The following is a 25267-nucleotide window of genomic DNA, read 5'->3' as shown; positions in this document are numbered from 1 at the left end:
CCCCAGCATCCACGAGATCTGCGTGGGGCCCTTCTGCTCTTTGCTGCTCACCGCGTTGTCTGGCTACTTGCCTGCTGGCTTGTGGCCTTCCCGACGACGAACGACGACATTTCCAACACTGGTCGGGTTGCTCCAGATTCGCCCTTGCTCCCCTCCAACAGAGGAGCACCCAGGACCCTCCTGGTCCACTCCAGATGCCATTTTAAGTCCACCGCGTGGGCTTGCATTTGCCAAGACTTGTTGCCCCAATCCTGGGTCCAGGGACGTCGACAGCAGATACCATCGTGGGACAGCTCGCACCTCCATCCTGGTCACCGACAACACCTCCTGGTCCGTGAGACTGCAGAGCCTAGCGTCGCCCACTCACCTGGTCGAGGTGACTCCATCCGGTGCCATCCTGGTGCCCATCTAATCACTGGCTAGTGATTCAGAACTTGGTCCCCTCTGCTTACAGGTGTCTTCCATCTTCGATCCAGGCTTGGATCCCTTCGAACTTCAACACTGGTCGCCTGCCAGCAACTTCTTCTTTCAGGCTCCATAGACTGCAACGAGGATTCCCGACGTCTTTCCAGACCTATGCATCCGCAGCCCCTGGGCTAGGTAAACTCAGCATTTCGGTGCTCCAGCATAGCTTTGCTATCCAAAGGTCCAGATTCTTTTTCGTTTCAGCTCTACCTAGTCGGATTCGTCCGATAACTCTAACTTTACGAAATCTAGCTTCCATAGACTTTATCCCGCATCCCGCGTGAGAGTGCAAACTCTGCACCCGATCTCCCTAGGCCTCCTGCTAGTAATCTGAAGGTTCAGTAGTCAAGTCCTAGCGATCCTAAAGCCTATTAGAGTAGTACTTACCTGCTAGTAATTTCGCATTCCACTTTTAGAGTATATGGTTTTTCGTGCCCCTCGGGCATTTGTGTAAATTGTGCAACTTTGCGTATTTTCCTAAGAGCTTTGTATTGTGCTTAGCGCCCTGTCCTCATAAAGAGTCCAGGGCTGTTGTGTTCTAAATAAATATACTTTATTTTCATAACAACTTGTGTGGTGTCCTTTCACTTGGTGTTCAAGGGGTATATGTGATGGTATAACAGCTGGCTTAACACGCCCTCTAGAGTTTAGCCTAAAGACTGCTCTTGTCCATGCTACTAGGATAGCTGGTCTAACGGTTGACTTACAACCAATCATCAATAAGGGTCGTTTGGAATGATACTACGTGATCACTAGAATAGTGAGCACTACATATAAGGCCAACTTCTCACATCCATCATATCAGCTTGGATGGAACTCAACATTTCCATTTGTTATTCTGTCTCAAGAGTGCGTAAAAAGTCCAGACAACTTAAGTCATGAATGGTCTACCTGTTCTGCATAATCAGGAGTGTCTGTCCTGTCAAAATTTAGAAATCCTTATATGGATTGTAACCTTTTTAAGTGGTTGGTGGTTGGAGCAATGTGCATTTAAAAAAAATAAGTTCCAAGGCTCTTGCCTTCACTTGACAGCTTGTATCTCAAAAATAAGACACTGAGGTGGGCAATTATTGATTTTTGAAACTGAATCTATAGCCCATGTGAGCAAACCCCAAAATGATGTGTTCCACTATGGTCAAGTGCTGCTTCAGGTCATTGTCTGTAAAATATATGTCATTGACATATGACAATGCCTGATCATCAAAGTTCTCAAGTAATTTTATGACTCTGGCTGAAAACAGCCCGGGGCTATTCCTATACCATTGTAGTGAATGGCAGAATTGTTTATGAGAGCCTAGCACCACAAAGGCAGTCAAATACCAGCTTTTGTGTGCTATATTCTGGCAGAAAAATCTATTTGAGTTAACTATTTTTGTTTTGTATTTCTTCCACGCAATGTTATTCATTTGTGCAGCACTGTGTGCATTTTGTACTGCGAATGTTCGAGTAGCTGTGTTCAAATGTCTGTAATCTCATACTAATAAGTATGATTGATATGGTTTTATAACTGGAAACTGAGGATTAATTATTGATGAGTTGCAACTTTAAACCATACCTTGATATTCAAGTTGTTCAGTTTTTATTGGGTATTGTCTTTGAGCTTGTTTTGAAGTGCTCAATGGTATACATGTTAAGGCAAACCATAAACCTACCCCACATGGTTGCTGTCTAATGCATTAGCTAGCTCCACTCACCTGGCATGTGATAGTTTAATTGATTCTGGAACAGGGTTGGAGAAAGCCAGCAAAATTACAGTTTCCCCTTATGGGCAATCCAGCACGAAGTCAGGTGGTCAAACTTTTACGGCCAGTAAGATGTCATAACCCTGAGTGACTTCCTCCCAAAAGAGGACAATATTAAACCTTGGAACATGCCTCACCAAACATAGCTGGAATTTTGGCAACCAATGTTAGACGTCTAAAATCTTATCAGTTGTATCCATTGTGATATACTCAGTCAGCACTACTCCCACCAGACAATCTATCAGTTTGGCAAACTATTGTGACTTTTGGTGCACTCTCCAACATTGTCAATTCTCATTTCCTATTCAGAAACAGAGTCCTCAAAATCCGGGGCATGCCTGACTTTTAATACGACTACCTTCTTTTTTTTTTTAATTGAGATTTTTATATTTTAGGTTTGACATTTCACTATAAATTCAGATACGTGTTGTGAGTCCTTTATTTCTTTCATTTGCTCTTCTGATCTCCGCTCTGACTGTCCTCCTCTTCCCGAGCACCTGTTGAATGTGCCCTGAAAGAAACACGAAGAACGTGGATCAGTATCTAATACCTGTCAGTTGGTTTAACATTTTCTTGGTTACTTCTGTTGTAATGGTTTTCAATAGATTCATTTGTAGGTGACCCACCCCGTGATTGAGTGTTTTATTTATTTTTCTTATTTTTCCACTACTTCTTTCTCATATGTACTGCTGCAATGCCCATTCTCCTACTAGGGGAGCCATCACCCTTTGGCAAGCAATTGTTAGTATCCCAAGCTTTTCCTGTCGGCTTGTATAGGGTAATACTTCTTCAAGCTGGAGATCTTTTGCCCAATAGAAAAAAAACTGTTTTCTTTCCATTTTGGTGGGTGTTTATCCCATTACTGCATTCAATGTTTAAGGGCTAATGCCTGCTGCAGCTAACTGTGGTGCTACAGCTCGAACAGTCTTGACAGGTGCATTACAAATTGTGAAGCTTTCTGTATATTTTTACTAGGTTATTGAATAATCCTCGTATCTGGTCTGCTGTCAGATGATCAACATTGGGATGCGGTGTGTAACCGGCTAAGACTGGTCATGTTACCCCCTCATTGCTGAGTTGGCCCAGTCTCACGTCTTGCATACTATGGGGAAAAGGGCACCTTTAAACCAATAGGTATGTTCTTGGTACGTTTGAGGAATTTCTAGTTCCTCATATGCAGTATATTCTACATGTATTTCACCTACTTCATATTTGTGAAATAGCTGTGTAGCATCATCTGCAGCAGGGAATTTGACCCAAGATTAAAATACCTCTGTCCTAAACGCTTTGTGCGCCTTTACCATAAAGGTAATCTCCACATCTTCTAGGGTAAGGACATGTTGTAGCAGTTTTTGAGTGTCTGTTTGCCTGCAGTTTTCAATAATATTTTTTGCCATGGTATTTTAGGAAATGGAATATAATATCCAACTTACCCAGTGGGAACGATTTCCTTTCAAGCTTCAATTTACTAGCAGCCAATAAATCGGGTAACTTCCTCAGCCGAGAAGAATATTTCCTAACACCAAGGACATCTCTGGTTTTAAAAGGTTATAGTGATCTCTGAGGAATCTCAATGGAACTACTCAGTTTATCCATACAAAATACAAAACCAACCAATACTGGTGATGACATGCCGTATAGTTTCCAAAAATAAGTAGAAAATCCATGTCTGACAAAAACCTAGGAAGGTGCCACAATCCTACCTTGCACCTCCATTTGATATGTTGTTCCTTGGACCAGCTAGCTCACAGTACCATCGTTAGCCACCCATAACCTCTACAGGGAGCAAACAGTTCTGGCAACACCTGAACATGACAATTCTGTTTCCTCAGGAACAGTAGTGATGGACTTAGAACTTTTCGATCAATAACTCATGCTCTGTTTTGCTCAGAGAATTAAACAAAAAATAAATGAAGGGACGTTTTCAATATTTAATGAGCAGTAGTGATGCTCACATATAAAATATGAGCTGCAATGATTAATAGACAAATGCAGAAAAAGGTTATAATGAGTGTCAACAAAGTGAATAAAAACAAAGAGTTCCACTGTCTTGTCGAGACAGCTTTTTTTATGCGTACATAATATAAAGATAATAGCAATCAAGGGTAATGCTATGAGGCTTATCCTAACTTATGTGTCAAGGGTGTGAATGTATGATCTGCCTAGAAACCACCTTCTGGATAATGTAACTGATTTAAATATTGGTTAAGAGTATTGGACCCCATCTTGGTCTCGAACTGGACACAACTCATGGAGATGTCAGACAGCAGATAGGCAAAAGATCCATCATACAGCTGCCCCTCAAAGTCAGCAGAAGTACCTCCTCTGATTATGTTAGCAACAAAAGGTTATATATAGAAAATGCCAGCCTTGCCTCCGGTTGATATGTGATAGTTACCATTGTTTGTGTTCTACAGATAGCTGGGTCTCCATATGGATATAATAATAAACACATATCTATTGCGCATGTGTGGGCCTTGTACCTAATGCCAAGGCAGTGTTATGGTGTTCGCTCACATTGTTCTGTGTCAGCAAGGTCGGTGCAAAGGGTAGGCAACTTTAATGAAGGGTTGTGTACGTTTTAGAATGCTACTAATTCCTACTCGGGCACATGACACTACCTTTCTAAATAGTTTACATCTGTGTAATACCATTGGTTGATATCAACAGCTGAAGGCAGTGCCAACTGAACCATAGTAGCCAATGTCTGAAAGGGTCTGTAGGTGGAGAGTTCATCTTGTAATTAGATGCAGAATGACGCAGCTTATTTTTAATACAGTATTTATAATAAGGGGTTAGTTCGGCTTAGTGTTAATAGGGGTGGAACAGAGCTTAGCGTAATTGGGAGATAAAACAGCCTGTTGTAGGACTCAGGAGGGAGCAGCTTATTGTTAATAGGAGGATAGCTTAGTCTAGTGTTAGTAGGGGAGCTGCTCAGTTTTTTATGACTAGTGGGTAGCTCAACTTGTTATCAATAGAAATAGAGCTCACATTGGTGCTAATAAGGGAGAACGTAGCTTGGTGTTAGTAGCAATAAAGTACAGGTTGGTTTTAGAAGAGCTCAGACTAATGAAAGTTATATGCAGCACTCTACTACCTTTCTTCTATGTTCGCAATATAGAAACACTATATTAATACATGTAGACATACCATTTAGCAGGAGAAAAGTGCAGATTGTTTATACGGAGAAGAGTCAGCTTGGTATTGGTAGCAATATAATGTTGAGCTTGTTAGTATTGTAGGAGAGTAAGCATTTGGATGTTAGCTGTGTACAAGCTTGCTATGGTTGAATCAGAGAGGCTTTCATTTCAATAGTCTGAAGAGTACAAATCAGCTCAGCCTTGATTTAGAGATGGACACTCAACATGGAGATACCTCAAGCTAGCTGCAGTCAATTACAGAAATCACCTTGGTATTAATAGGAACGCCTTCAGCTTGGCGTTAGCAGCTTGATTGAGCAAGATACATTTTTTTGTGCCATTCTTGCGTTATTTATGGTCCAAAACCCAATCCAGTAGATGAATCATATGGCAAAAGAAACAACAATTTGATGACCAACCTTTAAGAAATATACCTTTTAATAAAGAATTGAAAAAAACACACTCACGAGGAAAGTTATACATGTAAGTCCCAGGGCCAGATGTACAACCCTTTTTTGCGGCTGCAAATGGGAGATCTGCTCGTTTGCAACTGCAAAAAATGTTGCAGGCATGTACAAATACTATTTTGAGAGTCACTGACTCACAAAATAGAATTTGCGACTCTCGCTATTAGGAAGGGGCATTCGTTCCTAATAGCGAGCTACCATGCCAAGTACTGTTGTTTTGCGACTGCATTTGCGGCTGCAAAACAATCGCAGTTCAATACGTACTACAAGTAGGTGGTAAACCACTGGCAAAGGGGAAGGGGTCCCCAGAATACCCCTTCCCCTTTGTGAATGGGTGCGGAAATATTTTTAAGGGCAGACAGTGGTCCCAGGGACCACTGCTTACCCTTAAAAAATGAAACTGAAACTTTTTGTTTTAAAAGCATCCCCCTTTTCTTTGAGGAAAACGGGCTGCAAAAAAAATGCTTCATTTAAAAGCAGTCCTAGACATGGTGGTCGGCTGACAAAAGCAGGCCACCATTCCAGGGAGTGCTAGCCATTCCCATTGGGGTCGCAAATTGCGGCAGCTTCATTAATATTCACAAGGCATGCAATTTGTGAGCCCATTGGGAATCGAAAACAGTGTCTGATTCACTGTTGCCCATTAAGTTTAACAAGTCGCAAATTATGAGTCACAATTTTGAACAATTTGCGACTCGCTAAACTTAATGGTCGTACATCTGTCCCCCATAGTCTGTTTTACACATAGCTTAGTAAACATCATTGTATGAACTCACCTGCAGCTATGAAAACTAAGAAGAGGCTGGCACCAGCAGCGAACAATCTCATGATGACAAAGAGGATGGAGTTGGCTGTGCAGAGCTTGTGACTTGAGCTCTTTCTGATCTCACTTCTCTTCTGGAGGTTCTAATAGGTAGCTCTTCTTTTCTCAGGGTGGTTTTGAGGAGGTCACCTGACTCAGTAATGTTGATCTGGTTGGTCACATTTGGCTATCTAAACTCCCCCTCTTCTCCCTCTTCCTCATGATTTTACCACTGACCTGATGTGTCAAGGAAAAGGAGTCAACTGATGAGTGTTCGCATTCAAATGTAGATGGCTTAGATCCTCAGAACCCCTGCATCAATTTCCCAGTAATGTTGAATATTAAAGTCTCTTTAAACCTGTCTTGAATTTAAGACTATCCTAAACCCTCTTAAAAAACAAACTGTTCTTCTCCAGGTCCCACGGATACAGAAGCTCTGATAGGCTGTGCAGCGACTGCCACTGTGTTCTGCTTTCATAACAGAATGAGTCCCCATGTAAGGTTTAACCCTTTTGAATTAGTGTCAGGATCAATAAAATATTGACAATTGGCTGTGGCTCCTGTGGGAACAGCTTTGAAGCAATGATACTACTCTTTCAGCACTCTTGCTTTAGGAAGCCTCTCTGGATGATGCATGTTTTATAATGCATTGGGATACATTTATATTCTGCCAACCAGGAAATTGTGCCATTCAAAAGATCAGTCATAAAAATACCCTTTGATACGCCTTTCTGACATCTGAAAGGCTTGCTCTAGTACAAGCTGCCATCATACCATGTAAGCTGTACAGCACAGAGTGTTTATACGGATAGGTAATAGCCCTATACAAAAATAGGCACACACATATTTGTAAATAATATTTCAGTGATCCATTAAAAAATACATGTTTACAGCTGTTTTTTGTAATTGTGTGCCACTTTCTTGTTATCATAAAGTAGCAACCCAAGACTTATCTATTGAGACAGACTTGGACCAAGCTTCTTAGATCACCAGCAATGCAAACAGTATTTCCTGGTTAACTTACTTTTATCCATCTAACAGATGTCAGCTAGAGTTCTACATCCTTCAGTGATAATGTGTTAAATCTGAGTGTCAAAAATAAAAGCATGCAAATTTATTTGAGGTGACATTGAGCACCTTTATCTGCTTGTCTAGTGACAAGAGAATGTAAACCAGTGCTCAAATTAGCAACTGTAGAAAAGAACAGAGTGGAAGGGTTATTTTGATACTGTGAACCATACCATGCCAGTGGAGAAGTTTGGCTCAATGATTAGAGCGGCAGACCCTGATGCAGAGATCTAGCCCGGGACCAGGGTTCTATTCCCCGCCTCGGCGGGTCTTGGGCTCAAAATTCCAGGGACCTGATAAATCTTGCCTCGGTGCCTATTCCAATCATGGAGTGCAACTCTGGGCAATAGCTTGCTTAATCTCCACAACGGCCCCCACAATGCTAAGGATGCCTGGCCTCCACCTTGGGGGTGCCCAGGAGTGGATGCCTCACAGGGAAAAGCCAGGATGGGTTCCACAGCGGTATTCGTACAAGTGCCTTGAGACCCTTGCGGGTGAGTAGTGCGCTATACAAGTATCAATTTACATTTACATTTACATGCCACAGCACAAGTACCTCTAATATGTTCCATTTTTCATATAGCTACTGACTGATGAGATGGTATCAACAGAGAACAGTACACAAAACAAAGTAATGTAAAATCCGATGTTAAGGAAGTAGACCAGAAAAAATCCAGCAAGTGCCATATCAATAACAAATTCAGTGTCTGATTTTTTTTCTTGGGGTATAGGTAGCCTCAATGGTGATGGAGTACCTCTAACGACAAGCTAATGGTCCCCTTCAGATTTTCATGCAGGAGAAACATAGGTTTGGCTTCGGTGGTGACTACTCCATCACTGCCAGAGAAAACGCCTCCCCAAAGGCCAGACGGAGTAAGGGCAGTCAGAGATGAGGCTTTATGTTCCTCCACACACTTTTATCAAACATAAAAAAATAAAACTGTTTGGTCCAAGGCTGTATAAAGTTGATGCAGCCCTGTTTTAAACAAAAGAATGCATTGATAAGAACCACTATGACAGCGGTTCTTGCCAATGTATTACAAATGACTGCCTGATTGGAGGTAGTTTTTAAATTCAATGGGCAGTCAATCGAACTGGGGGACAAAGAAATATACTTTGTTCTCTGGATAAAATTATAAATCCTAGGCAGGGTAAGTCAGATGGACAATTAAAATTAACCTGTGCTCACCATCTGGTAGCTTGGCATAAAGAAGGCAGGCTCAACTTAAGAAGCAATGTGTAAAGTATTTGTGCAACATACCACAAAGTAAAACAATTGAAACACCAACAAAAGACTGCGCACCAGCTAATAATATTAGAAAATATTTGTATGAGTAAAAGAAGAAAAACACAATAAACAACGTGGACGTATCCGTAGATAGGTATGATCCTTGATAATTACCTATACACCTTTACACAGGAGCACTAAGAACTGTTAGTTGTTTTAAAAGACCCCCTCACCCACCTGGCTAGTTGGTGGCATCCTTCATCATAGGGATCCTTGCTGAATTGCCGAATGCAATCCAGCTGTGCTTTAATGCCTTATTTACAGCGGAGCAGGTATTTTGAATGACGTGAAGTGCTATGTGAAATGTGATTAAATATACATAAATGTCTCTAAGAGCTACCCTCATGAATGTATTTTTAATTTGAGGGTCTTAGGATATAGTTAAAAACGTATGCAGGATACAGTAGGGGTTAATGACTGTGCTTTAATATCCCTTTAATGTGTCGGTCAACTATTTTCAGCCTTCTACGACATTCGTGAGCCTTTCTTCAGGACCATGGTTTGAGTGGCTAAAAATTGGAGTATTAGGAAAAATATGTCATATTGTCTACATTCATTTACCAGCAATTTCACCAGTGTTATCTTTATGCTGTTTATATTAGTATAGGTTTACACTGAAGATTGGTTTTATAGAACTGTCATTCTTTAATCACACTTAATTTTGGCTTTTTAGAACATCATTGAAGCAGTTTTTTCAAATCCCAAGAACTTTATTTGCTGTGTAAACAAACACGATTCAGAAAAGGGGGAGGTGATGAACAGAGTGTCTGAATCAAGCCGACCACTCTTACCCAGTCCAAAGATCAGGGATTGATCCATCACCGTTATTTATCTCACTGCACCATCCCAGCTCAGAACCTGGCTATATGCAAATCAGTCTGTCCCTGGCCCAGTGCATCATGGGAACAAGGCAGACTAAACTACCAAGCCAATTCTTCACCAGAAAGGAGACAAGCTACCGGGGACCGGTTTCTGGCATTTCAGCCGTCTTCGGCCCGGCTTACTTGAATCCTGATGGTGCAGTGAGAAAGGGACTCATGTCTGAGTATACCCTGCCACACCTATAGTGGCCAAAAACGATTCAGAAAAGGGGGTGGTGATGAACAGAGTGTCTGAATTAAGCAGACCACTCTTACCCAGTCCAAAGATCAGGGCTTGATCCATCACCGTTATTTATCTCACTGCACCATCCCAGCTCAGAACCTGGCTATATGCAAATCAGTCTGTCCCTGGCCCAGTGCATCATGGGAACAGGGCAGACTAAACTACCAAGCCAATTCTTCACCAGAAAGGAGACAAGCTACCTCGGACCGGTTTCTGGCATTTCAGCCGTCTTCGACCGGGCTTGCTTGAATCCTGATGGTGCAGTGAGAAAGGGACTCATGTCTGAGTATACCCTGCCACACCTATAGTGGCCAAAAACGATTCAGAAAAGGGGGTGGTGATGAACAGAGTGTCTGAATTAAGCAGACCACTCTTACCCAGTCCAAAGATCAGGGCTTGATCCATCACCGTTATTTATCTCACTGCACCATCCCAGCTCAGAACCTGGCTATATGCAAATCAGCCTGTCCCTGGCCCAGTGCATCATGGGAACAGGCCAGACTAAACTACCAAGCCAATTCTTCACCAGAAAGGAGACAAGCTACCGGGGACCGGTTTCTGGCATTTCAGCCGTCTTCGGCCCGGCTTGCTTGAATCCTGATGGTGCAGTGAGAAAGGGACTCATGTCTGAGTATACCCTGCCACACCTATAGTGGCCAAAAACGATTCAGAAAAGGGGATGGTGATGAACAGAGTGTCTGAATTAAGCAGACCACTCTTACCCAGTCCAAAGATCAGGGCTTGATCCATCACCGTTATTTATCTCACTGCACCATCCCAGCTTAGAACCTGGCTATATGCAAATCAGTCTGTCCCTGACCCAGTGCATCATGGGAACAGGGCAGACTAAACTACCAAGCCAATTCTTCACCAGAAAGGAGACAAGCTACCGGGGACCGGTTTCTGGTATTTCAGCCGTCTTCAGCCGTCTTCAGCCGTCTTCAGCCGTCTTCGGCCCGGTAAGAGTGGTCTGCTTAATTCAGACACTCTGTTCATCACCACCCCCTTTTCTGAATCGTGTAAACAAACACAGTTCGTTCTGATGACACTTCCCCTTTAACTAGAATGCTTATGCCAGTCCGTTATAATCCACCCCCAATTCTACATCACACGCTAAGAGTTTATGAGTAAGGAACCCTTGCCGGTCCACTCGATTTCCCTGTTCATGTTGCCGATTTTTCATCCAAATGCGGTAAGCGTTAGAACATGTTGTTCATCCGTAATGTGAAGCGCGCACGCTAAATTTGTTTTTCAGGACCTTCTACAGGAAGGATACTTTGTAATAACAAGCCATTGTTGATTACCTTATGATTGATTGCGAACCGTTAGTTGATACAGTTGGTGTAGCAAAGGTTATTTTTTTACCAAACATGAGTCTGTAGACAGTGAATGCTATAATACTAGCAGCATATGTAGTTATAAACTTTCACGACATAACGGTTTGAATCCTCGTATTAGCCTGCAAGTATCATTATGGATTTTTTGGTATTTTATATGAACCCGATAGCAATGAAACGTTTGAATACAAACTGTGTATATAGCGTCACACGCTTTTACTACATAATGGTTTGATTTCTCATATTGGCCTGCGAGCATCACAATTTAGACACGCATTTATTCCGCTTAGCGTGTTAAACACTACCTATATTCCTGTTATTATCCTTTCATTAATCCCACTTATATGGATTTAATTGTATTATTTTATCGTTTGTTCTAGTTTATTCTAAACCACTTATTGTTTATAAGCATGGACATTATGCCATGGATTCACTAAGCAGAGTACATATATAATAAACATTTTTGTAGATAACATCATATCAGTTATTTTGAGACTACATATTATGTATCATGAAGTCTAGAGGTAGAATATTAGTATGTTCATTTTGTTTTATTTTCCTGCAGATTTCCCTGATGAAGGCACCTAGTTGCCGAAATGCATTAGAATGGAATGGAATATTATGTTGAAAACCATGGAATGATGATTACCAATGTTGTTTTTGATCACTAGAAAATAACGTTATTTAAGGAATTAAAAAAGATCAAATGGAAATGAAAAAGAAGTATGATTAAAATACTTTGAAGACATACCCTTAGAGAGTTTACTGAATAATTTTGAAGAACTTTTGTCAGCAGAATCTTAGCACACCGCTGTGCCCCAGGAGACACTCACACAATTTGTGTAGGTGCAACCCTTGTTGTAAAATTTGGAGTACCCACTGAAAGTGAATATATCGGCACGCTTCCTAAAGTGTGCTGTGAGTGTAGTGAGTTTGGGTTACTTACGGCCCCTCAAAGTGAGTATCTGAAAGAAAAGAGGAAAGGCATACAATATCATAGTATTACAACATGGGAAGTAACATAATGATTTATTGCATGCCTGGAATTGTCGTGCTCCAGTAGGGTTATTGCTGTAATGTGTACCTGTGACTTAGATAAATCATGCAGCAAAGATTTGAACAAGTGCACTCCGTTGTAAATTACCTTCAATGATTCAACCATAATTAGGTAATTGAGTGCAGCCCGACCGTGGCCTGTACTGGGGCCATGTGTATGAAAACTTGAAAAGAAAAGTGAAGCGATTGCACACTCCAACCTCGGACACGCTGCTGAAGGACAACAATGTATCACAAATACACCAAGTTGACCGAGTATTTGATCTGTTTATTCCAGGTACTAGAAATTATTCATCTTGATTCATCAAGTTACACGGTAAACAATTGTATGATTAGCTTCTAAAATGGCAGATGTGCCTCAAGCCTTTTCCTGTTGCATGCCTTATACAATATTCATATTCTTAGGGATTATTCTTCAATACATTTTGGGCTTAACTTATAGCCCTTCTTCTGGTATTCACTAAAAGTTTTAAAAAACATGACTATTAAATTAGATGTTCCAACTGCATTTCACATTTCAACAAATTACTCATTTACGTAACCCTGACTTTTTAATTGAAGTTTTCCCGCTATCCATAATAACGTGCTTAAACCAGGTTCCCTTCGAAGTTCCCAAACGTTGTTATGCCACTTTTTCATACAAACTCATTATACCACAATTAAATGACCAGTTTCCCATTTGTTCACCCCTGTATCACAAGCTTTCAAATACTACTGCCCTACCTACCTTTTGTTATGTCATTACGGACTTTCATTTTCATAGTCCAGCGTTGAATTTAACTTCTAGCGTCCTCATCTTTAAACTGAAACTCTACGCACTCCTCCCCTTCCATTAACCAATGACGTTACACGAAGCTTACACCTCATTACTCGTCTGAAATATAACTCCCATACTGCAGAAAATGCACCAACGATCACCCAATGTGTCAATTATTTTAAACTGTTTGATCTTTAACACATATGCCCCACCCTCCCTTAAGAGTATACATTAAACGTCAAACCAATTTTTTCAAAAAGTCCGACTCCAATACATGTAAATTGTAAATTACACAAGATAGTAATAAGACGTCTTTGACACTGCCAGTGTCAACTTTTTATTGCCGTACTCATCAAACTGCCATTGTAAAAGGATAGAAGAAAGAGAACTCGAAGGGTAAACCATATGCTACACACAGATTCGCCAAAGGCAACGCTCCATAGTATTCTTGCATCTGGTCACGCAGTTGGAGCAGCCGGGACTGAACGGCGAGGGGCACATACTGTGCATCCATTTTGCAATAAACAAAATAAAAGCAGAATGCCGGCGCCCAAAGCCAGGATCAAGGGGTAACCTCCAAAGATGCTCGAAAAAATTGAATATAAAAATGCAGAGATCACACCGAATATAGTCTGAAATGAGGTAACAAGGCCAGAGCATCCTACTTTAAAAAAATGAGCCAAGCCAGTAGTCGACGAGGCATTCAAGATTGTGTGGATCCAAGCACCGAACTGCAAGGGCTGGTCCGTGTTTAATAAAGCATTTACTTCTGTACGAGTATTTGCAACACGAAGGACAAATGTCTCACGCGCAGATGTAAGGGGAACTTCCTTCTCAGATAAAAGAGCTCTGATTCTGCTCATCTTGTTGAACTCTGATTTCAAGGTCGGAATCGAGGGCCAGATGGAAGCATCAAGCCTGCCATTTGGAGGAGGGAACAACACATTCTTACAACAAGTAACACGCTGGGAAACTGTAACAATGTAAGCAATACCGGTGTGCAACCCACAGCATTCTTTATTATTTAACCTCTTCGCCGCTAATGACAAGGGTAACTCGTCATGGAGTTTCCATTGATTTCAATGGAAATTACATTGAAGTTCCAGCAGAAGCATAGCATCCAAGTGGTTAATAATAAATAACTACCTTTAGCAAGCAGTGTGAATGTGGGTTTAATAGCCAGGACTGGGGTGCCTTTCATAACCCATGCTAAATTTGGTGCAAGCATATTACAAGAGCTGTGCTACTGAAGATTTCTGCATGTTAATGAATAATCGGGTGTAGAGACACAATCTTCGCTATTCAAAAACCCTTCATTATCATCCCTCAAACATCTGTAAGTGAATGGGAGGTTCCAAACTTCATGAAGGAATGCTCCACACAGGGGCTCAAACCTGCCCATAGCATAGTGTTTCATGCAATTCTCGAACTTGAAAACGGAAAAAGGTAAGGGTATTAACCTGTGGATAAGCCAAACAGCAAAAATTGTCTCTGCTACAGAAAAAGGCAATGGCAATGAATCTAATTTTTCAATATGCAACAGAAAAAACGTGGCATCTTTCATTGACATAAATTGTTGTTTCAAAGTCAAATTAAAAGGCAGAAATAACAAGCTCGTGTTCATGTGATTCCATGGAACGCGAACATTTTTAAGTGTTTGGCAAGTCCAGGCACACAGCTTGACAGAACGCAATTAATATTGTCCATGATACAACATTGCAACATCTTCTTGTACAATATCAACCACAGATGACACAATATTATCTAAAGTGTAAACTCGGGAATAAAGGGTTTTAATGCTATTGTCTACCACAGCTAGCACTTTTTTTAAATTAGCTTGATCCATAGCTCTAGCAGCTTCAATCTGAGATAGTTTCCAAACTTCATTGTGAGCAGCATATATCCATCTTTTCGATCTGCCACCCTCAGTGCCCTTAACAAAATCATTTATGTGAGTTTGGACAAATGCGACTTGACAGACGCTAAGGATGAATGTCTGAGCCAACTCTGGCACAACTTGCCAACAAAATAGGTGGTGACCGAATGGTGAGTTTGAAAACGGGGATCAACTCTAACCACCGTACAGCCAGAGGTCAGACCCAGAAAGCGGTGCTGGCAGGAATCTGCACACTTTTGCCATCGCAACCAGCCTTCTGAATTAATGCTGGAAACATTAATAGAGGAATTACTAAACAGTGCCTGCATTTCACTCAGGGGTGTACTGGTAAAATTATTCCAATGGGGGTATGCACGCAAATCAGGAAAGGGAGCATTTAATTTTTTAGACGTAGCCAATCCAAAGCATGTCGTTTGTGAAATAGTATCATTCAGAAACAACATATGTTTTGGGATGAGGCATGCATGATGCAAAGCCTCAGTGCCTTGCACTTGCCAACTTTTACAACCCCAAACAGATTTAAGATCAATAGTATCTCTCCACAGTTCGTAGCCCCCAACAGCCAACTGGTCAATAAAGGACTTTGAATAAAGTAATTTGGTGTGGGTAAGTCTAACCTTGGAAAATAACTCTCCAGTCGATTTAAAATAAAATGCATTAGGGTTGGATTGGTCAGAATCTGTAAACTAGGAAAACTTTTTCAGAAACGTTTTGGAGCTGCCTTCCAGTGCTGCGGGACAGTGTTCCCACTGCGTGAAATTAACCCTACTTCTGAATGAGCCAGTCTTATGCAGAAAATAATTGCCAAAATGTTGGTAACAGTACAACTCAAGATAATTTGCAGACTCCAAATATAAATCTTCAACATCGAAGGCAGCATAATATTTCAAATCAGTAAACAAAGCTTCAACCACTTTAACATCCCAATCATCAGAGCAAATATTTTGCTTAACCACATCCCCCATAGAAACACGAAGCACATTGGGGAACATTATTAACCTCTGTGGGATCATGAATCTGGAACTTTACAGCATCTGATACAATCCCATCTAAAACGGGACAAGCAGTCTGGTCCCTCTTCATGATTTGCGAAGGGGAGTAGGGAGTCAAAATTTCATCAATCACTCGTATGGTCGTTCTTTCTTCATCATAGTGTCCATTGATAAAACGAAAAAAAGATACTGCAAATACTATGTGCTATGCCAATGCCTATGCTAAATAGTACCTCTGCGTTCTGTGTTCCGGGTGTAGGGCACATATCAGTAGGAGAAAGCCGATGTAATTACACTTATCAGTTGCGTACTTTTAGCACCCCTCCATTGTTAACCCCTCCTAATGTATATTTTGTTTGTTGAGAAAATTCCTATACTTGGCTTCCACAAGGTTGGGCTGGACGTTGCTACCTGTCCTTCCTTTATCCTCCAGTCTATATTGCCCCATCTAATTATCACAAGGATCACCGCTTGGATAAACGAAGTATTCCTGTTAAGAGAAATAAAAGAGAGATATATACTACCGATATAGATCAGACAGATACTCCACTGCAGCATTTTACCAACATTGTATAAGGAGTGTTTCCCATTTGGGGGCCTATAATAACCAGCAAAGAAGTACAGTGTTTGTCCAGAGTAGTTGAAGGGGTAATTAACACTACTGCATGGATATTGACTAATATAACCGTAGAGCTACAAGCGACCAGACTCGTCTCGCTTCAAAATCATATGGTTTTATACGTTATATTGGCAGATCGAGGAGGAGCACGCTGTGTGATTGGCAGTTCTTGCTGTGTTTATATTCCTGACTCTGCCCCTCCGTTCATTTGGATATCCAGAAGCTACATCGTTTGGCTTCCGAAATACATGTAGAGACTGGTACATGGTCCCGCTCTGGTTAGTTCTGGGGTTTGCTGTCTACTTGGGGATGGAAAATTCTGATAGTGCTGGCAGGTATAGCCTGTATCATATTCACGTGTTGCCTTTGTGTACAATGTGGACCTGCATGTTGCTCTTATTGTGCAACTAAACTCACTTCCTCTGTGACCGATCCATCCCCAGCTGCAGTAAAGGCTCAGTTAGTTCAGCAGGAGCTCAAAGATTTAATGCAGATTGATGAAGGAATATTTAAAGATTGAGCTGTTTTAGTTAGCTACATCATGCTAAAAGGGCCGTTCTGAGGGATAAAAAACAGATTTCCCATACATAAGGAGTATCGGACCTATATTATGTTAGCATGATGCATCTACATGTAACCTCTTTTGCTTGATATATATATATATATATATTCACTGAAAAAAACATAGGTTTCAGGCCTTATATAGTTAGGAATTAGCATTTAAAAAACCTTTAAAATTCACTCAAAAAACTATACGTTTTAGGGGTGTTAGAGTTAGCTAGACATTTCACTCATACAAAACCATCGAAATTGCTCCTATATAGTTAGTTGTACTAACTATATTTCGCGCACCCACAATCCACTGCTGATGATGTCACATATTACATCATTCATGACATCTCAAATGACATCACTGATGACATCACTGATGACATCATCCATGTGACAATCACATACACCTTTTCATAGACTAGTAAAGTCTTTCATCACTGGAGCTCGGCTGGGTCCGTTCTTTGTCTGAGGAATATATATATATATATATATATATATATATATATATTTATTTATTTATTTATTTTATTACATTTGATTAAGCGCGAACAAATGCCCGTGGGCGTCTTGGCACTAAGATATCTGAGAGTAATTCTCCTGCTGCAAGAGTATGATCCAATGTTACTGGTTAAACAGCCAAGTCTTTAGCTGTTTGCGAAAGGACAGAAGTGAGGGGCTGGTTTTGATTGACTTGGGTAAGGTGTTCCATAGTTTCGGTGCCGAGACCAAGAACCTCCGATCACCCCAGGAAACAGTTTTGGTGCGGGGAACCACTAGATCGTTTAGACTGGAAGAACGAAGCGATCTGGATGGACGATAGGGAATCAGTTGTTCTTTGAGAAACAAGGGTCCTTGATTATGCAGAGACTTGTATACAATGCAAAGAGTTTTAAACTTAATCCTGCTTCTGATGGGAAGCCAATGTAAGTTTTTGATGGTGTCGGTTGCAGACTTATATTTGTGAATTCTGGCCAAAATTCTTGCTGTTGAGTTTTGGACGGTTTGCATTTTTTTGATGACCCTGACCTGGGCATTTGCAAAAAGAGCGTTACAATAGTCCAGAGTGGACAGCACTAGAGAGGTCACCAAGGTTTTCCCGGCAGTTTCAGGGAGGAAGGGGATGATTTTCTTTATTAGACGTAGTTTATGGAAGGCTGAGGATGCGATTTGGGTTGGCATGCGAGACAAAGTTGAGATGGTCGTCAAAGACCACTCCCAGGTTCCTCACCTTGATGGCGGGATTTGGCGGGGTTCCGAAGGCCGTGGGCCACCATACAGAGGACCAACCAGGGGTGAGTTGTCCGAATATGATGACTTCCATCTTTTCGGAATTAAGTTTTAAACAATTGGAGGCCATCCAGTCTCCAATTGCCAACATACCTTCTTTAAAGCTCTCTGCCACCATATCACCGTTGTTTTTGATGGCCAGGACCAACTGTGTGTCATCCGCATAGGAGGTAAGGCTCATCCCATGTGCTCGAATGATGTTAGCTAGGTCCGACACATAGATATTAAAGAGTGTCGGACTTAGGGATGAGCTTTGTGGGACCCCGCATGGCAGAGACAGGTCGGGCGATTGGAAAGATCCCAGTGTAACAGCCTGAGTTCTTTCAGACAGAAAAGATGCCAGAAGTTCTTTAGCTGTATGTTAAATGCCCATGTTTTCGACACGGTCGACCAAGATCGAGTGATCGATCGTGTCGAAAGTTGCGGATAAGTCTAGCAGTATTAGTACTGCTGTTCCGCTATGATCTCGGATGGATCTAATATCATCTGCCGCTTTCATCAGTGCAGTCTCGGTACCGTGGAACCGACGGAACCCAAATTGAGTATTATCGAGTAGATGGTGTTCCTCTATGAAAGCAGATAATTGTAGATTCATAGCTTTTTCAGCGACTTTTGCCAGGAATGGGAGGCTTGCTATTGGCCGGTAATTTTTCAATTCATCCTTATCGAGATGTGGCTTTTTTAGTAATGGTTTAAGGAGAGTTTTTTTGACGGCGTCTGGATAGATTCCTGATCTAAACATGGTACTGCAGATTTGAGTAATGGCGGGTATAAGAGCGTCAATGATTGGTGGGAGAATTTTAAAAGGGCAGGGTCTAGTGCAAAACCTGTTTTAATCGTGGTGATGATTTCCGCAATTTGAGCGTTGGTGATGTCTTTGAAAAGGGTATACTTGGGTTCAGGGTGTGTCGGGGTATGTGTCCTAGAGGTGGTATTGGTATTATTCGAGAGAGCCGAGAAGATGTCATTGACCTTGGTGAAGATGAAGGTAGCCAGGGCATCACAGAGAGATTGAGAGGGGGGTGGGTTCAGATCAGGGGAGTAACCTGCTAGCTGCTTGGTGGTGTCATAAAGTTCTTTAGAGGAATTTTTGGCTAGCTCTATCCGTTCGCTAAAGTACTTCTTCTTGGCTTCAGTGATCATGGCTTTATATTTGACCAACGTCTCCTTATTTATTTATTTATTTACTGACATTTATAGAGCGCGTACAATTACCCGTGGGCGTCTCGGCGCTAGACTACAGTAATGTCCCTCCCCAGGCTGAAGTATATGCGGACTCATATGCTGTTTTTATTGGTTAAATAGCCACGTCTTCAGGCTTTTCTGGAACTGTAGGAGTGAGGGGCTTGTTTTTATGTGGAGTGGCAGAGTATTTCAGATTTTAGGAGCCGCGACTAGGAAGCGGCGGTCGCCCCAGGAGACTGTTCTACTACGTGGAACCACTAATTGGTTAAGTGATGTGGATCGGAGTTTTCTGACCGGGTTATAAAGTATTACTTGATCTTTAAGGAAATGAGGTCCTTGATCCTGCAGTATTTTGTAGACTGTGCACAGTGATTTGAACTTTATCCTGTTTTGGATGGTCAGCCAATGGTAGGTCTGCAAGGTATCTGAGATGGGCATGAATTTAGGTTTTTTAGAGAGCAGGCGTGCAGCCGCGTTCTGTACTGTCTGCAACTTTTTAGTGACTCTGTTTTGTGCATTGAGAAAAAGTCCATTGCAGTAATCTAATGATGTTAAAACCAGAGAAGTAACCAAAGTCTTGGCGGCCGTATCTGGCAGAAAAGGGATGATTTTTCTTATCATTCTGAGTTTGGAATGGGCAGTGGCCGCAACCTTATTTGCATGTGCCATGAAATTGAGCTGGTCATCAAAAGTGACTCCCAGGTTTCTAACCTTAGAGGTGGGGCAAGGTGGGGTGCTGAAAGCCGATGGCCACCAGGCTGCAGACCAGGGTGGCGAAAGAGTGCCAAAGATAACCACCTCCGTTTTATCGGAGTTGAGCTTCAGGCAATTTCTTGTAGCGGATTTTGTTATCCTCGCTATAGGACTTCCGCCAGTGCCTCTCCTTGTTTCTGCAAAGTTGTTTCTGGGTTCTTAGTTCTTCCGTAAACCAAGGTGCAGAGGGGGCGAGTCTATTTCTGGTCACCTGTTTGATGGGAACCAGTGAATTAGCGGTGGTGCCCAGCCAATCATGGAATTGCTTGGTAGCGGTGTTGGGGTCGGTGGAAAAAATGGGGTTGGAATTACCGAGCAGCATTTTTAGGCTAGAGCTGTCTATGTCATTCCAAGCTTTGAACAGTTGACGGGAAGTAATGAGTACTTTGGGGGTAGGTGTTTCGTAGATGTTGATTGAACCCAGAATGGCATAATAATCCGACCATGTGAGAGGGAGGATATGATTTATATGAATATCCTCCAGGTTGGAGAAAATGCCATCCAGGGTATGGCCGCCGTCGTGGGTAGGGGAGTTGACCAGAAGGGGGAGACCAAGTGTCTTCATGTCCGAGAGAAGGGATAAGGTATCCCTGTACTCTACTTTGTCTAAATGGAAGTTAAAATCGCCCAAAACTGTTAGAAAATCTTCCAATGCCAGAGATTCCAGGATTGAGCTTAGATCCATAAGGAAGTCTGACCGTGGTCCTGGTGGTCTATATACAAGAATCCCTCTGAAGTTATTAGAAGGGAATAGCTTAATGGCGAATTGCATGGCTTCACAAGAGGATGAAGGGATAGCAGTGGTCCTCACGTTAAGTGATTTGCGGGCGATAATCGCTAGTCCGCCCCCTTTTTTACGCTGTCTATCGTGTCTATAGATTGTGAAACCTCTTGGGACTGCAATGACTAGGTCGGGGTCAGATGTGTTGTCCATCCATGTCTCGGTCATGAATAATATATCTAATTTCCTACCCTCTATCAGGTCTGCTATATCCTGTCGATGTTTACCGAGAGAACCGACGTTGGTAAGTGCTATCGATATTTTTGTTGGCAATGGAGGTTGTTTTAATTGCAAGGGGGATAGAAGCCGTACAATGGGGGCAGGACTGGATGGAAGGACCGGGGAGGAATGAAGGGTCAAGCTTTAGGCAGTCACAGTTATCGGGTGGGCGCATCTCGAGCAGAGTGGTGTTAGAATAGTGCACACGGATGGCTGGGTCGAGTGGACCAGGGGTGGCGGCCCTGGGCCCAGTCCAGGCACGGACGGGCGCAGACGGGCTTGCCTTTGGCGCGCCGCCGGCATGCCCGCTGCGCGGACGGGGAGACCTGGTGTTTTTATACATGTATAGAGGAGGGTTTAGAGGAGGATGGGAGGCGTCCAAAAACTGGACCGCAACCCTTTCCTCCCAGCAAGATGGCGGCTGAGGTGGGTCAAGTCACGGTGTCAGTGCCTGAAATCGGCTGCGCTGTGCAGGAAAGAGGTATTGGCGGCTTCGGTGCGACGCAAATCTCGCGCCAAAGTGCAGGGGAGTACAAATTAAAATAGAGCAGTTAAAATATATACAATTTTTAAAATGCACGTACTTCGGTGATCAAAGTCGTGAATTTGGCAATAAACAAGGAAAGAGCAGAGAGCCCCCGGCTTCCGCCTCAGGGGAGAATGTAGGCAAATATCGCTGCAGTTGTGTATTATGCCCCTTAAGTATCCTGGGAGGGCGGGAGGCGTCCAACAACTGGACCGCAACCCTTTCCTCCCAGCAAGATGGCGGCTGAGGTGGGTCAAGTCACGGTGTCAGCACCTGAAATCGGCTGCGCCGTGCAGGAAAGAGGTATTGGCGGCTTCGGTGTGACGCAAATCTCGCGCCGAAGTGCAGGGGAGTACAAATAAAAATAGAGCAGTTAAAATATATACAATTTTTAAAATGCACGTACTTCGCTGATCAAAGTCGTGAATTTGGCAATAAACAAGGAGAGAGCAGAGAGCCCCCGGCTTCCGCCTCAGGGGAGAATGTAGGCAACTATATATATATGTATATATATATATATATATATATATATATATATATATATATTTATATATATATATATTAGCTACTGGCGGTTGCCAGTAGGTAGTTATAGTTAGGATGTTTTTCAATGCAAAATCTCAAAATTCTATTGTGAATAACTTTGGCACCGGTTGACGATTCTGCCTGAAAATTTCCTCAAATTTGCCTCGCGGAGCTTCGGTCCTTCCTTAAAAGTTTGGGGGGATTCATGAAGTGGGGGCCGATATAAAAGGGGGGTCCCAAAACGTGTTTTCCCCATGTTAATTTCCATAGGGCGGTCAAACTCACTTTTAGCCCGAACGGCTGAATGGATTTCCACCAAACTTGGCAAAATTGTAGGGACTGGTAGCCCGATGTGCCTTTGCTAGGTCTCAAGAAATGTGCTCTAGAGGATTTTGAGTAATTTAGGTTAAAAAAAATATATATATCTATGGCCGCGCCCCAGTACATGCACAAGGTAGCGCACCGGGCGCGCTACGCAACTTGCGTGCGGAAAGCTGATTGGCTCTCGGGTGTCTGTAAACATTCTAAACAGTCTGGAGCGGCCACCATCTTGTGTCTCGATAGGATCTAGACACAAGAGGTGGCAAAAACAAAGGAAAAATTTACCATAAGGGGGCAGAGTAGACCCCCCTGACCCCATAGGTTTGATGTGGGGCTATAAAAGGGCCCCGCGGGGCAACATTTAAAAAAAAAAATGTTTCGATTTTTGCGGGGGGAGCGCCCGGTAGGCGCACCGGGGAGCGCACCAGGGAGCATACCATGGGGAAAAAAGAATGACAGACTTTTCAAATAATGTAGGTTTATTAATAAAATTGTTCTTTTTGTTGTTTTCTTTTATTTAAGTACCAACATGTATGTACCAATGCAGTCTAAAATGTAATGTACACCATCTCCTTTGTAGATATCTTGCATGTTGTTACAGAAGTTATTGTGGTATATGGAATTCATACCATAGTCTGTCAGGAAAGCAGAAACAACATGGAGGCAGGAGATGATAAAGAGATGTTAAATACACATTGGAGATAATATAGTGGGAGAAAGGAAGTAACTATGAGCAAAATTACTATGTAACATAAAATGTTGCACAGCATACTATAAGTCTCACTTTATATTATATCTATTTTGGTACTATTTCATAATTTACATCTAAAAAAGAATAATGTCTCAAACAATTTTTAATTTTTAAATAAAAATGTATTGCTGTGATTTTACAAAATCTAAAAGAATTTCCAACATTTTTTCGTCAGGTATGTCCTCATTTGGATTCCATGATTCAATTTCTTCCACACAATTAAGTAAGTTGACATCATTGTAAAAGGATCAAATATATTTATTTATTGAGGCAAACACTAATAATTCCTTCTCAAAAATATAAAAGCCATGCATTTACCCCAAAATCGTTTTTTAAATAACATTTTAGAAACACAGCACAGGTCCTATGTACAAGCATTCCAGGTCACTAGTGAAAATTCACTATTTCACAAAAGACAATTTCTCTATGCAGCAAAATGCTTTAACCAAGCATTATCCAAAATCCTGACTAATCTGAGAAAACATAGATGACATGATTGTGAAATGTGCTAAAATATTTTTTGAATCATGCAGATACTATCTAATCAACCTTTTTCTTTGTAATATTCTAGCCTTGAGTTACTCCCAACACCTTTTGTCTGTTTTATACCGTCTCTCTTTCTCTTTCTGACTTTTTTTCTCTCTTCCTGTTACACCCTCTGTCTGACCTACTTCTTGTAACATCCTGTCTCTGATTTACTTCCTCTTACACCTTCTCTCAAACTTACTCTCTGTCTCTTCCTTTACAGGCTCTCTCTGTTTTAGTCTCTTTTACAACCTTTTCTCTTCTAACACCCTCTCTCTGTGTTACTTCCTTTTACACCATCTCTCTGTTTTACACCCTGTTACATCCTTTTTCTGACTTACTCCCTTTTTTTGACTTACTCCCTCTCCCTATTACATCCTTTTTCTGTCTTTCAACATATTATACACCCTCTCTGTCTTAGTCCTTTTGCATGTTTTACTCCCTCTACCTGTTTCTTTGTCTGAGTCTCTCTGTGTTTTTGTGTTACTCCCTCTAGCTGTTTTTCTTTGTCTTACTCCTAGTTATATAGTTGCTGTGGTATAAACTTAGATATGTTGCAAATTAGTGTTTATATCGTTTGCTTATTGTCATTGCTTTGTTGTTTGCTAATAGTGGTCTATAATGTGTTATTTTTTTCTTTACCACAGATTGAAATCAACATTTCAAAAGTAAGCAAAAATGCTGTGAAGGCAAAGGAGAAGAAAAAATACCATACGGAAAAGAACAAAATCAGCAACGGAATTAAAGGAATCCTCTACAACAAATACTTCAAAAAACACAAAAAAAGCTCCTGGTAAGACAACTAAGTCTTTTTTTCGCAACATATATAGAACAAAAACAAATGTTAACGGGAATGTGAAGATCCAGAAGGAGAGAGCAAATTTGAAAAGGAAGGAGAGGCCCTCAAAAAATGTCTCTACTGGAGCAGGAGAGAAGAGTATGGATAGCAATAGAAGGCAAAATCAATTTAGGGACATTCGTAGACAAATGTATCGCAATAGGGTAGTTTTACATTTTCTAAAAAATGAAAAGAAAGGTAAACAGAGAGCTGCTTTTTACAAGAAAAAGAAAAGTGTAGAGAAGATTGTTGATCATGCTTTTGAAGTTA

The 25267-nt window shown here is 41.6% G+C and overlaps 1 protein-coding gene across 1 annotated transcript in view; it reads right to left on the bottom strand.

Moving 5' to 3' along the window:
• The window catches only part of LOC147700983 (uncharacterized), a 151510-nt gene extending 130227 nt beyond the window's left edge, over positions 1 to 21283 (bottom strand). Inside the window, exon 1 of the mRNA XM_086929285.1 lies at positions 20824 to 21283. Within this exon, the coding sequence (XP_086785411.1) occupies positions 20824 to 21283 (460 nt within the window). The remainder of the gene's footprint in view (positions 1 to 20823) is intronic.
• Positions 21284 to 25267: the final 3984 nt, after the last annotated feature.

Source organism: Lissotriton vulgaris, chromosome 7 (genome assembly GCF_964263255.1).
Source record: "Lissotriton vulgaris chromosome 7, aLisVul1.2, whole genome shotgun sequence".
Lineage (NCBI taxonomy): Eukaryota > Metazoa > Chordata > Amphibia > Caudata > Salamandridae > Lissotriton > Lissotriton vulgaris.
Note: the sequence above shows the minus strand (reverse complement) of the source record. Positions and strands in the feature narration are given on the sequence as shown.